The 14,314-nt window shown below is 45.1% G+C and overlaps 1 protein-coding gene across 2 annotated transcripts; it reads left to right on the forward strand.

The window, feature by feature from the left end:
• Positions 1-749: 749 nt before the first annotated feature.
• Positions 750-13,189, forward strand: LOC112616994 (TAR DNA-binding protein 43). Of its 2 annotated transcripts, XM_025373723.1 has the most exons (7): positions 750-833; positions 1,800-2,048; positions 4,743-4,906; positions 6,250-6,390; positions 8,920-9,090; positions 11,266-11,383; positions 12,335-13,189. In XM_025373723.1, the coding sequence occupies exons 2-7, from the start codon at positions 1,811-1,813 to the stop codon at positions 12,388-12,390; spliced, it is 888 nt and encodes a 295-aa protein (XP_025229508.1). In that variant the 5' UTR covers positions 750-833; positions 1,800-1,810; the 3' UTR covers positions 12,391-13,189. The 2 variants fall into 2 exon arrangements, with proteins under 2 accessions (XP_025229508.1, XP_025229507.1); XM_025373722.1 differs by having other exon boundaries at positions 11,266-13,189.
• Positions 13,190-14,314: the final 1,125 nt, after the last annotated feature.

The following is a 14,314-nucleotide window of genomic DNA, read 5'->3' on the forward strand; positions in this document are numbered from 1 at the left end:
CCTGCCTCAGCCTCCCGAGTAGCTGGGATTACAGGCGCGCGCCACTACCGCCCGGCTAATCCTTGCGTGACTTTAAGCAAGATACTTGATCTCTCTGTGCCTCAGTTTCCTCACCCGCAGAATGAGTATCAATAGTTCCTCCTACACCAAACTGTATGGGCTATTATTAAATATGCGAATACTCAGAAAGTACCTGGTACAAAGTAGCGCTATTACTGCTATTATTTAGAACAAAGTTATTGTTTCCAGGTTTGGAGGTGGGCTGGCGGAGGGAGGAGAAGACGCACAGGTCCGCCTTTCAGAAAAGAGATCCACGCTTTACCCTGCCTCGCAAGTGGACTGGGCCCGGGATCCGGAGCCCCGCCCCCTCCACGCCCCGCCCCGCCCCGCCCCGCTCCGCTCTTGCTGGCCGAGACTCTGCGCTACTCTCGCGCATTTTGAAAGTGCGCGAGCTCCGACCGAGACCTGGGCCGGCGGTTGGTCGGCCGAAACCATCTGCTGCGTTACATGGGGGGAGGTCAGCGCCTATACAGCCACATTTTTTGCAATCTTCAGCTTTTCAGGCCTGGGTCCTGGTTTTATTTTAGCTTTCAGAGCTTCTCTGCAGGCTCGAATTTCCAAGAGGCAGCCCGAGTCCCTGGGGAGAGGGTCATCGTGGCTCACCTCGGCGCCTTCCACCTCTGGACGGGCAACCGGTGGGAGAGGACGCCGGTGGGCGGGGGGAAGGAGGCGGCCCTAGCGCCATTTTGTGGGAGCGAAGCGGTCGCTGGGCTGCGCTTGGGTCTGTCGCTGCCTCGGTGTCCCTGTCGGGCTTCCCAGCAGCGGCCTAGTGGGTGAGTCGCGGAGCCTTCTCACTGAGGATGCCGTAGGTGCTTCGGCTCCCGCATTGGGGTGGCCCGAGGCGGACGCAGCGGCTTCGGCCCCTGCCCCGGGATGTGAGTCGTGAGACCGGGCCTAGTTCTGCCCGAGCGGGCTCGCGCGGGAGCGTCGTCAGGTCCGGGCACAGGGAGGCCGCTGGTGCAGAAACGGGGAGCTGGGCCCGTGGTGCCGCGGAGGCTGAGGCGGAGGTTGGCCCCGGACCCGGACAATGCTGGAGCCTTCGGTACTTTGTACTCCGAGGGACGCTGCCAGCTCGGGCCTGGTGCTCCTGCGCCCCACCCCGGGCCGCGCTGAGAAACTCCTCCCTCGGCTGGCACGCGCGGGCTTCTGGGAGGCGGCGGCCGGCTCCGCCAGGACCTGTCGCCGCGGGCCTTGCGGCTCGGGCTCATGGAGCTCCCGGAAGCTCCAGAATGAGGAACAGAGAAGAACTTTTCTCCTGTTCTTTACACCTGATTCACTGCCCATATTCAGTCTTCAGGTTCAGCTGATGGATCGCTTGCTTAGGAAGATCGACTTGGACCCATCACGCCCATGCCTCAGCCAGTTAGGCTCTTCCCCTACTTTCAGGATTACTTAACGACTTCCACGATGGTCATAAAATAGCTACTGTTTATTGTTCCCTTGCATACCCCAGCTTGTAACCAGAAAGCCACGTTGGACTCAGTTTCAGTACCTGACGCATCTATAAGCCTTCAGGGAAAGTTTTTTGAATGAATGAACTGGCGAGGCATCAGATTTTGACAGGAAATCACTACCCTTACCTTCACCTCGTCATTTTTCAGAGATAACCAATGCATGTACGAATCCAGACAAGAATTTTTCTGGAAGTCAGAACACTAAGATGGTTTGGGTATTATCGTTATAAGGAAACAGTTACTGTGACGTGAATGTTGTTCATTCATATCTCTTTTCCCTTTAAGAAAAGTAAAAGATGTCTGAATATATTCGGGTAACCGAAGATGAGAACGATGAGCCCATTGAAATACCATCGGAAGACGATGGGACGGTGCTGCTGTCCACGGTCACAGCCCAGTTTCCAGGGGCGTGTGGGCTTCGCTACAGGAATCCAGTGTCTCAATGTATGAGAGGTGTCCGACTGGTAGAAGGAATTCTGCATGCCCCCGATGCTGGCTGGGGAAATCTGGTGTATGTTGTCAACTATCCGAAAGGTTTGTTACTATTTGGTTTTGTAATCATGCTGAAATGTGGTCGGGTGTGTGTCTCATCCATGGATCTTAGCCTTGTTTCCTGGCAGAATGTCTCCTGTAACTTCAGTATTTCCTTGAACTTCACTATTAGACAAGTTTGGAAGACCATGAGTCTAAATTTATGGAAACTGGGGATCATAGATCATTTTGAAAGAGAAAGCAATGTATTTTAAAAATATCTGAATAAGCTTTACCAAGTTGATGCCAAATTTAAGGAATTACTAATAATGTTTTGCGCTTCTATCAGTGTTGTAAATAGATTCTTCTGGAGTGCTCGAGTATTTGGATTTGATCATTGTCCTTTTGGTCTTACATCATTCATTTGGCACATGTGACGTCATTTCTTCCCTTAAATGAACAAACAGTTGCAGTAGCCAAATCTTGAGTTAGTGTAGTTCCAATTACAATTTTGAGGTTCTAGTCTTATCCTTCTCGCTGCCTCTTAGCACTGATGTTCTAAATCTAAGAAAAGGAAGCATGAGAAATAGCTAATTTTCGCATTTTGAAGTAGTGTACTGTTAATAGTCGATCTGTGTGTTCCTTTTATTATAACTTGGTATTGCAACAAAGTCTTATCAAATTTGGTCAGTATGCAAGACACTCTTTTACATGTGTAGAAAAACTTTAGGGCCAGGCACGGTGGCTCATGCTTGTAATCCCAGCACTTGGGAGGCCGAGGCGGGTGGATCACCTGACGTCAGGAGTTTGAGACCAGCCTGGCCAACATGATGAAACCCAATCTCTATTAAAAACAAAAAATTAGTTGGATGTGGTGGGTGCCTGTAATCCTAGCTACTCTGGAGGCTGAGGCAGGAGAAGAATCGCTTGAACCAGGAGGCGGAGGTTGCAGTGAATAGATTATGCCATTGCACTCCAGCCTGAGCAACAAGAGCGAAACTCCGTCTCAAAACAAAAAGAAAAAAAAACGAAAACAAAAATTAGCTGGGTGTGGTGGCGGGTGCCTTGTAGTCCCAGCTACTCTGGAGGCTGAGGCAGGAGAATCGCTTAAACCTGGGAGGCAGAGATTACAGTGAGCTGAGATTGCGCCACTGCACTCCAGCCTGGGTGACAGAGCAAGACTTTGTCTCAAAAAAATATATAATGAAATAATAATAATAATTAATAATGTAAACTGGGGGTTTTTAGTATGCTGTTTCTTCAGCCATTGGGTATAGATTAATATTTACCCAAATTTAAAATGTCAGGCTGGGTACAGTGGCTCACACCTGTAATTCCAGCACTTTGGGAAGCTGAGGTGAGCAGATCACCTGAGGTCCGAAGTTCAAGACCAGCCTAGCCAACGTGGTGAAACCCCGTCTCTACTAAAAATACAAAACTTAGACAGGCGCGGTGGTTTGCATCTGTAGTCTTAGTTACTGGGGAGGCTGAGGCAGGAGAATTGCTTGAACCCAGGAGGTGGAGGTTGCAGTAAGCCGAGATGGTGCCACTGCTCTCCAGCCTGGGCAGCAGAGCGAGACACCGTCTCAAAAAAAAGAAAAAAATGTCATTTAATTTATCTCTCCAGGCCGGACGCAGTGGCTCACACCTGTAATCCCAGCTACTCAGGAGACTGAGGCAGGAGAATCACTTAATCACTTGAACCCAGGAGGCCGAGGTTGCCCCGAGGGGAGATTACACCACTGCACTCCAGCCTGGGTGACAGAATGAGAATCCGTCTCAAAAAAAAAAAAAAATTATCTCCCTTTCTCTTCTAAATAACCTAAGGTTAAGGTTATGTAGGAGTTTTTTGTTGTTATTGTTTGTTTTTTGAGATGGAGTCTTGCTCTGTCACCCAGGCTGGAGTGCAGTGGCGTGATCTTGGCTCACTGCAACCTCTGCCTCTTGGGTTCAGGCAATTCTCCTGCCTCAGCCTCCCAAGTAACTGGGATTACAGGCGCCTGCCACCGAGCCCGGCTAATTTTTTTGTGTGTTTTTAGCATAGATGGAGTTTCACCATCTTAGCCAGGCTGGTCTTGAACTCTTGACCTTATGATCCACCTGCCTCAGCCTCCCAAAGTGCTGGGATTACAGGTGTGAGCCACCATGCCCAGCTGGTTGTGTTTTTTTAAGTAAGCCAAACTTTTGGTTTCTTTTTCTTTTTTGAAATTAGAGATGGGGGCTCTTGCTCTGTTGCCTAGGCATATTGTAGTGGCTGTTCATAGACACCCTGCAGCCTCAAACTCCTGGACTCTAAGGCAGGAGTTTGTTGGAACTTCCTTCCTCAGCCTCCTGAGTTGTTGGAACTTACAGGCATATACACCACTGTGCCTGGTTTTCCGTTTTATTGCAAAAGCTGTGTATTGTCTAATGTTTAGGAAAGATAAAAGTTAAATCTACATCGGGAGATACAAGTTGCTGATACTTAAAGTCAAAGTGAAGTAGAATTATTTTTGTTTTGATGAACCTTTTGAGAGAGATTGTAATCTGGAAGTACTACAAAAAACAAAATTGGAAATCACTGAATTTGCACCAGAAAAGCACCTCAGACACTAAACTTAAGCCTTTATTCTGTCCTCTAGAGCAAAAATCACTTCTTGCAAGTTTTCAGTGTCTTACTCTTCTTAGAGTCTTCTTTTTGCTTCTCATTTCTGGATGTAGGAGGTAGTGTTTTTGAAGAAGTGCTAAGTCTAAAAGGTTTCTGCTCATTTTATTTAGATAACAAAAGAAAAATGGATGAGACAGATGCTTCATCAGCAGTGAAAGTGAAAAGAGCAGTCCAGAAAACATCCGATTTAATAGTGTTGGGTCTCCCATGGAAAACAACTGAACAGGACCTGAAAGAGTATTTTAGTACCTTTGGAGAAGTTCTTATGGTGCAGGTAAACTTCGATTGCATCAAACAGTTTTTCTTTACAGTGAAGGAGCATCTAGCATTTATTTATTGGTATACATAGAGATGGGGTCTCACTATGTTGCCTATGCTCTGGTGTTGAACTCCTGGGCTCAAACTGTCCTCCCACCTCAACCCCAGTGTGCTGAGCCATGATGCCTTAGCCACATTCTTGTTACTTTTTTTTTTTTTTTTTGGAGACCAAGTCTCACTTTGCTGTCCAGGCTGGAGTGCAGTGGCACTATCTTGGCTCACTGCAAACCTCCACCTCCTGGGTTTAAGCGATTTCTCCTGTCTTAGCCTCCTGTATTTGGGATTACAGGCGCACATCATCACGCCTGGCTAATTTTGTATTTTTTAGTAGAGACAGGGTTTCACCAGTTGGCCAGGCTGTTCTTGAACTCCTGACCTCAGGTGATCCACCTGTCTTGGCCTCCCAGTGCTGTGATTACAGGTGTGAGCCACCGTGCCCGGCCATATTCTTGTTATTTGAATGGCACTGTACTTCCTGTTACACAGATGATACTTCCAATATTTGTTATATTTACACACATATCTTGTACTCTATATTATTGCCTTCAATATTGTAAAATCCTGCTGTTGCATGAAGGCTTAAGGGAATTAGGTGATAATAGCTTTTTATCTTTGAATTCGTTCTAAGACATTCTGTTAAAATCCTGTTGTGGTGGCTCATGCCTGTAATCCCAGCATTTTGGTAGGCTGAGGTGGGAGGATTGCTTGAGGCCAGGAGTTCAAGACCACCTTAGCCAACATAATCCAGACTCAGTTTCTCTTTTTTTCTTTTTGGAGACAGGGTCTGGCTGTGTCAGCCAGGCTCTAGAGTGCAGTGGTGCAATTTAGGCTTGCTGCAACCTCTGCCTCCTGGATTCAAGCTATTCTTGTGCTTCAGCCTGCCAAGTAGCTGGGACTACAGACGCATGCCACTATACCTGGCTAATTTTTGTATTTTTTGTAGAGATAGAGTTTCACTGTGTTGCCCAGGCTGGACTTTAACTCCTGTGCTCAAGTTATCCACCCTCCTCAGCCTCCCAAAACGCTGGGAGTACAGGTGTGAGCCACCACGCCTGGCCCCATCTCTCTTTTTTTTAAGAACTCAAAAACATTTCTGTTGTATAAGTGAGTTTTGCTCTATTGTTAACACGGTATGGATTCAATATTAACCTCCTTGTTTTTACTCTGAAGACTAACTTGGTTTAAGTTTTAAACAACTGCATCCAGTTAAAACCATTCAAATTGTTTTTTAAGGAACTATGATTTGGGCGTGGAGTGTGTATGTGTACTGTTAGAGTAAACTTAAATCATCCTTTCTAGGTCAAGAAAGATCTTAAGACTGGTCATTCAAAGGGGTTTGGCTTTGTTCGTTTTACGGAATATGAAACACAGGTGAAAGTAATGTCACAGCGACATATGATAGATGGACGATGGTGTGACTGTAAACTTCCTAATTCTAAGGTACTTGGGTCTGTGCTTTGGGATTTTTTGCTGACAAACTTCCTTAGAAGATTGTAAGATAAAATGTAAACACACTTAGAAAAGATAGTGGTAGGGTGTGTTCATGAAATCCTTTTGTCTTGTTGAAGTCTTTGGCCCTTAATGCATGCTGAATATTTTATGCTTGTTTGAAATATTTAGTTTATTACTTCTCCAAATGAAACCTTTGTTCATTTTGTTCTTCCTTTTTGTTATGCATGGAAAAGAGGAAAGATTATTTGTCAAGTTAACAGTTTCTTTTTTTTTTTTTTTTTTTTTTTTGAGACGGAGTCTCGCTGTGTCACCCAGGCTGGAGTGCAGTGGCCGGATCTCAGCTCATTGCAAGCTCCGCCTCCCAGGTTTTTACGCCATTCTCCTGCCTCAGCCTCCCGAGTAGCTGGGACTACAGGCGCCCACCACCTCGCCCGGCTAGTTTTTTGTATTTTTTAGTAGAGATGGGGTTTCACTGTGTTAGCCAGGATGGTCTCGAACTCCTGACCTCGTGATCCGCCCCTCTCGGCCTCCCAAAGTGCTGGGATTACAGGCTTGAGCCACCGCGCCCGGCCTAACAGTTTCTTACATAGTTATATGTTAAAACATAAAGACAATCAGAATACGTACATTAATCTTGTTATAAAGGCCTTTTTCCAAGCAAACAAATAACATTTGCTTATTTGGAACATCATCATCTTTGCCAGGAGATTGCGTATTTATTGATTTTCTCAAATCCAAATACAGTCATGCGTCACATGGCAAAGTTCATCAGTCAGCAGCAGACCACGTGTACAGCAGTGGTCCCATAAGATTATAACACTGTTTTTATGGTACCCTTTCTATGTTTAGATACACAGATACTTACCATCATGTTACAGTCAGTCACCTACAGTGTTGAGTACAGTAACTTGGAAGTTTGTGGCCTGGGAGCAATAGGTTATACCATCTAGCCTAAGTGTGGGGTAGGCTGTGCTATCTGGGTTTATATGATGTTTGCACAATGACGATCTTTTGTTTGTTTGTTTGTTTTTTTGAGACAGTGTCTCACTTTGTCGTCCAGGCTGGAGTACAGTGGTGCGATCTCAGCTCACTGCAAGCTCCACCTTCTGGGTTCACACCATTCTCCTGCCTCAGCCTACTGAGTAGCTGGGACTACAGGCGCCTGCCAACACGCTTGGCTGATTTTTTGTATTTTTAGTAGAGATGGGGTTTCGCCATGTTAGCCAGGATGGTCTTTTTTTTTTTTTTTTTTTTTTTTTTTTTTTGAGACGGAGTCTCACTCTGTCACCTAGGCTGGAGTGCAGTGACAGGATCTCAGCTCACTGAAAGCTCCGCCTCCTGGGTTTACGCCATTCTCCTGCGTCAGCCTCCCAAGTATCTGGGACTACAGGCGCCTGCCACCTCGCCCGGCTAGTTTTTTGTATTTTTTAGTAGAGACGGGGTTTCACCGGGTTAGGCAGGATGGTCTCGATCTTCAGACCTTGTGATCCGCCCGTCTCGGCCTCCCAAAGTGCTGGGATTACAGGCTTGAGCCACCGCGCCCGGCCGCCAGGATGGTCTTAATCTTCTGACCTCATGATCTGCCCAGCCACTGCGCCTGGCTTTTTTTTTTTTTTTTTTTTTTTTTTTGAGATGGAGTTTTGCTCTTGTTGCCCAAGCTGGAGTGCAATGGCGTGCTCTTGGGTCACTGCAATCTCTGCTTCCCAGGTGCCAGCAATTCTCCTGCCTCAGCTTCCCGAGCTTCTGGGATTACAGGCATGCACCACTATGCCTGGCTAACTTTGTATTTTTAGTAGAGATGGGGTTTCTCCATGTTGGTCAGGCTTATTTTGAACTCCTGACCTCAGGTGATCCACCTGCCTTGGCCTCCCAAAGTGTGGGGATTACAGGCGTGAGCCACTGTGCCCGGCCTTTTTTTTTTTTTTTTTTTTTTTTTTTTTTTTTTTTTTTTTTTTTTTTGAGATGGAGTTTTACTCTTGTTGCTCAGTCTAGAGTGCAAAGGTGCAATCTTGGCTCACTGCAACCTCCACCTCCTGGATTCAAGTGATTCTCCTGCCTCAGCCTCCCAAGATGCTGGGATTGCAGGCACCTGCCACCACACCCAGCTAATTTTTGTATTAGTAGAGCTGGGGTTTCACCATGTTGACCAGGCTGGTCTTGAACTCTGGACCTCAGGTGATCCACCCGCCTCGGCCTCTCAGAGTGCTGGGATTACAGGCGTTCACCACCACACCTGGCCACAATGATGAAATTGTGTAATGGCTCATGATACATTTCTCAGAACATATGTCCATCGTGATGTGATGCATGACTGTACTTTTGTAACTTAAAACGTTACTCTTCACTGAAGCCTTTTAAGAAAAAAAATGCTGATGCAAAAAATTAAGGGTATGTCTACTTCTTAATGATTCACTGCTATCCAAGGCAGAATGATTTTGTTATATCCCTTACCTTAATGCTTTTTTCATTGTTCATAACATATTTCTGAGGTTTTTTTCTTCCTTTTGATTTGATCAGCAAAGCCAAGATGAGCCTTTGAGAAGCAGAAAAGTGTTTGTGGGGCGCTGTACAGAGGACATGACTGAGGATGAGCTGCGGGAGTTCTTCTCTCAGTATGGGGATGTGATGGATGTCTTCATCCCCAAGCCGTTCAGGGCCTTTGCCTTTGTTACATTTGCAGATGATCAGGTATTTTTTTCCTTAACAATATGTCCCGACCAGGCGTGGTGGCTCATGCTTGTAATCCCAGCACTTTGGGAGGCTGAGGTGGGCGGATCACGAGGTCAGGAGATCAAGACCATCCTGGCCAACATGGTGAAACCCTGTCTCTATTAAAATTAAAAAAAAAAAAAATTAGCTGGGTATGGTGGTGCACGCCTGTCGTCGCAGCTACTCTGGAGCCTGAGGTAGGGGAATCACTTGAACCCAGGAGGTGGAGGTGGCAGTGAGCTGAGATCACGCCACTGCACTCCAGCCTGGTGACAGAGCAAGACTGTCTCAAAAAAAATATGTCCCAGGTAATTAGGTAATTTCTCTTGAACATTTCCCATCCAGCTAATTGCTAGTCTTAGCTGAGTTTTCTGACCTTGTAAGATGTAGGGTGTATGGGCCTAGACGTTTGTGATACCTGTATCTGATATCCCAAATGTAATATTTTTTTTTTTTTTTTTTTTTTTTTTTTTTTTTTGAGACGGAGTCTCGCTCTGTCGCCCAGGCTGGAGTGCAGTGGCCGGATCTCAGCTCACTGCAAGCTCCGCCTCCCGGGTCTACGCCATTCTCCTGCCTCAGCCTCCCGAGTAGCTGGGACTACAGGCGCCCGCCACCTCGCCCGGCTAGTTTTTTGTATTTTTTAGTAGAGACGGGGTTTCACCGTGTTAGCCAGGATGGTCTCGATCTCCTGACCTCGTGATCCGCCCGTCTCGGCCTCCCAAAGTGCTGGGATTACAGGCTTGAGCCACCGCGCCCGGCCACCCAAATGTAATATTTTTAAAAAATCTAAAAGTAAGTATACCTTTAGATAGTTTTCAGTATGTGGCATTTGGGAATGTTATATACCGTTTTTTGTTTTGTTTTTTGTTTTTTGTTTGAGATTGGCCGGGCGCGGTGGCTCAAGCCTGTAATCCCAGCACTTTGGGAGGCCGAGGCGGGTGGATCACGAGGTCAGGAGATCGAGACTATCCTGGCTAACATGGTGAAACCCCGTCTCTACTAAAAAAATACAAAAAATTAGCCGGGCACGGTGGCGGGCGCCTGTAGTCCCAGCTACTTGGGAGGCTGAGGCGGGAGAATGGCGTGAACCCGGGAGGCGGAGCTTGCAGTGAGCCGAGATCACGCCACTGCACTCCAGCCTGGGAGACACAGTGAGACTCCGTCTCAAAAAAAAAAAAAAAAAAAAAAGAGATAGAGTTTCACTCTTGTTGCGCAGACTGGAGTGCAGTGGCGCAATCTCGGTTCACTGCAACCTCCACCTAATGGGTTCAAGCAGTTCTCCTGCCTCAGCCTCCCAAGTAGCTGGGATTACAGGCGCCTGCTACCACGCCTAGCTAATTTATTTGTATTTTTAGTAGAGACACGGTTTCACCATGTTGGCCAGGCTGGTCTCAAACTCCTGACCTCAGATGATCCGCCCACCTCAGCCTCCCTCCCAAAGTGCTGAGATGACAGGCGTGAGCCACCACGCCTGGCCATTTTTTTGTATCTTTAGTAGAGACGGGGTTTCACTGTTTTGGTCTGGCTGGTCCTGCACTCCTGACCTCAGGTAATCCATCTGCCTCAGCCTCCCAAAGTGCTGGGACTACAGGCGTGAGCCACTGCTCCCGCTCCTGGCCCCCCCCCCCTTTTTTTTTTTGAGACAGGGTCTCACTCCCTTGCCCATGCTGGTGGAACACAGTGGTGTAATCAAAGCTCACTACATCCTAGAACTCCTGGGCTCAGCCTCCAGGGGAGGATCCTTCAGCTGCAGCCTCCTGAGTAGCTAGGACAGGTACATGCCACTATGCCCAGCTAATGTGGCATTTTGTGGGGTTTTTTAAATAGAGGTGGGGTCTCCCTGTGTTGTCCAGGCTGCCAGGCTAGTCTTCAACTCTTAGCCTTACACAGTCCTCCCACCTTGGCCTCCCAAAGCGCTAGGATTACAGGCATGAGCCACCATGTCCAGCCTATGTCTTTTGAAAATCGACGGAAATATCACTGCTGCTATTAATAAAACTAAAAGCTGTATTGGGGGTTTAAATGAAATGAGCAGTCATTGCTTATTTTTCCTCTGGCTTTAGATAAATTAATGCTTGTAATCTAAGTTTTGTTGCTACTTTAAATGTATGAATCAATGGTTTAATCTTTGTTTACATCCCTTATTTCTTATAGATTGCGCAGTCTCTTTGTGGAGAGGACTTGATCATTAAAGGAATCAGCGTTCATATATCCAATGCCGAACCTAAGCACAATAGCAATAGACAGTTAGAAAGAAGTGGAAGATTTGGTGGTAATCCAGGTGGCTTTGGGAATCAGGGTGGATTTGGTAATAGCAGAGGGGGTGGAGCTGGTTTGGGAAACAATCAAGGTAGTAATATGGGTGGTGGGATGAACTTTGGTGCATTCAGCATTAATCCAGCCATGATGGCTGCTGCCCAGGCAGCACTACAGAGCAGTTGGGGTATGATGGGCATGTTAGCCAGCCAGCAGAACCAGTCAGGCCCATCGGGTAATAACCAAAGCCAAGGCAACATGCAGAGGGAGCCAAACCAGGCCTTCGGTTCTGGAAATAACTCTTATAGTGGTTCTAATTCTGGTGCAGCAATTGGTTGGGGATCAGCATCAAATGCAGGGTCGGGCAGTGGTTTTAATGGAGGCTTTGGCTCAAGCATGGATTCTAAGTCTTCTGGCTGGGGAATGTAGGCAGTGGGGTTGTGGTTGGTTGGTATAGAATGGTGGGAATTCAAATTTTTCTAAACTCATGGTAAGTATATTGTAAAATACGTATGTACTAAGAATTTTCAAAATTGGTTTGTTCAGTGTGGAGTATATTCAGCAGTATTTTTGACATTTTTCTTTAGAAAAAGGAAGAGCTAAAGGAATTTTATAAGTTTTGTTACATGAAAGGTTGAAATATTGAGTGGTTGAAAGTGAACTGCTGTTTGCCTGATTGGTAAACCAACACACTACAATTGATATCAAAAGGTTTCTCCTGTAATATTTTATCCCTGGACTTGTCAAGTGAATTCTTTGCATGTTCAAAATGGAAACCATTGATTAGAACTACATTCTTTACCCCTTGTTTTAATTTGAACCCCACCATATGGATTTTTTTCCTTAAGAAAATCTCCTTTTAGGAGATCATGGTGTCACAGTGTTTGGTTCTTTTGTTTTGTTTTTTAACACTTGTCTCCCCTCATATACAAAAGTACAATATGAAGCCTTCATTTAATCTCTGCAGTTCATCTCATTTCAAATGTTTATGGAAGAAGCACTTCATTGAAAGTAGTGCTGTAAATATTCTGCCATAGGAATACTTCTGTCTACATGCTTTCTCATTCAAGAATTCGTCATCACGCATCACAGGCCGCGTCTTTGACGGTGGGTGTCCCATTTTTATCCGCTACTCTTTATTTCATGGAGTCGTATCAACGCTATGAACGCAAGGCTGTGATATGGAACCAGAAGGCTGTTTGAACTTTTGAAACCTTGTGTGGGATTGATGGTGGTGCCGAGGCATGAAAGGCTAGTATGAGCGAGAAAAGGAGAGAGCGCGTGCAGAGACTTGGTGGTGCATAATGGATATTTTTTAACTTGGCGAGATGTGTCTCTCAATCCTGTGGCTTTGGTGAGAGAGTGTGCAGAGAGCAATGATAGCAAATAATGTACGAATGTTTTTTGCATTCAAAGGACATCCACATCTGTTGGAAGACTTTAAGTGAGTTTTTGTTCTTAGATAACCCACATTAGTTGAATGTGTTAAGTGAAATGATACTTGTACTCCCCCTATCCCTTTGTCAACTGCTGTGAATGCTGTATGGTGTGTGTTCTCTTCTGTTACTGATATGTAAGTGTGGCAATGTGAACTGAAGCTGATGGGCTGAGAACATGGACTGAGCTTGTGGTGTGCTTTGCAGGAGGACTTGAAGCAGAGTTCACCAGTGAGCTCAGGTGTCTCAAAGAAGGGTGGAAGTTCTAATGTCTGTTAGCTACCCATAAGAATGCTGTTTGCTGCAGTTCTGTGTCCTGTGCTTGGATGCTTTTTATAAGAGTTGTCATTGTTGGAAATTCTTAAATAAAACTGATTTAAATAATATGTGTCTTTGTTTTGCAGCCCTGAATGCAAAGAATTCATAGCAGTTAATTCCCCTTTTTTGACCCTTTTGAGATGGAACTTTCATAAAGTTTCTTGGCAGTAGTTTATTTTGCTTCAAATAAACTTATTTGAAAAGTTGTCTCAAGTCAAATGGATTCATCACCTGTCATGCATTGACACCTGATACCCAGACTTAATTGGTATTTGTTCTTGCATTGGCCAAAGTGAAAAGTTTTTTTTTTTTGTTTTGTTTTTGTTTTTTGTTTTTGTTTTTTTTTTCTTTTGAAATCTAGTTTTGAATAAGTCTGGGTGACCGCACCTAAAATGGTAAGCAGTACCCTCCGGCTTTTTCTTAGTGCCTCTGTGCATTTGGGTGATGTTCTATTTACATGGCCTGTATAAATCTCCATTGGGAAATCATTCCTTCTAAAAAGATTATTTGGGAGAGTGGGCAAAATGTTGATTATTTTCTAATGCTTTGTAGCAAAGCATATCAATTGAAAAGGGAATATCAGTACCTTCCTAGTTTGGGATTTGAAAAGTGGAATTAATTGCAATAGGGATAAAGTAGAAGAAACCACAAATTATCTTGTGCCTGAAATCCATTAAGAGGCCTGATAGCTTTAAGAATTAGGGTGGGTTGTCTGTCTGGAAGTGTTAAGTGGAATGGGCTTCGTCCTCCAGGAGGTGGGGGAATGTGGTAACATTGAATAAAGTTGAATAAAATCACTTACAAAACTCAGACTCTCACAATGCATTGTTAAGTATGTAAAAGCAATAACATTGATTCTCTGTTGTACTTTTTTGTAACTAATTCTGTGAGAGTTGAGCTCATTTTCTAGTTGGAAGAATGCGACATTTGTTGTGTTAGTAGTTAATGCCCTTACCTAATTAGATTATGATAAATAGGTTTGTCATTTTGCAAGTTACGTGTTTTAAACATTTATAAATGAAGTCATCCTTTAGACTTGTAATCGCCACATTGTTTCATTATTTGGTTTCCTCTGTAAAGGGATCTTGAGTTGTTTTAATTTTTTTTTAATCTGCATCTAAATCTGCATGATTTCCAAACCCTGTACCATCTGAATTTTGCATTTTAGCACTTGCACTATTACTCAGCAGCAG

Source organism: Theropithecus gelada, unplaced genomic scaffold (genome assembly GCF_003255815.1).
Source record: "Theropithecus gelada isolate Dixy unplaced genomic scaffold, Tgel_1.0 HiC_scaffold_15768, whole genome shotgun sequence".
Taxonomy (NCBI): Eukaryota; Metazoa; Chordata; class Mammalia; order Primates; family Cercopithecidae; genus Theropithecus; species Theropithecus gelada.

Bases quoted from the DNA above. Each gene is read 5' to 3' on its own strand.
- LOC112616994 (XM_025373722.1), top strand. From the start codon at position 1,811: ATGTCTGAATATATTCGGGTAACCGAAGATGAGAACGATGAGCCCATT. The intron at 6,391-8,919 runs GTACTTGGGTCT...TGATTTGATCAG, and splicing joins GTAAACTTCCTAATTCTAAG to CAAAGCCAAGATGAGCCTTT. The intron at 9,091-11,265 runs GTATTTTTTTCC...TATTTCTTATAG, and splicing joins TTACATTTGCAGATGATCAG to ATTGCGCAGTCTCTTTGTGG.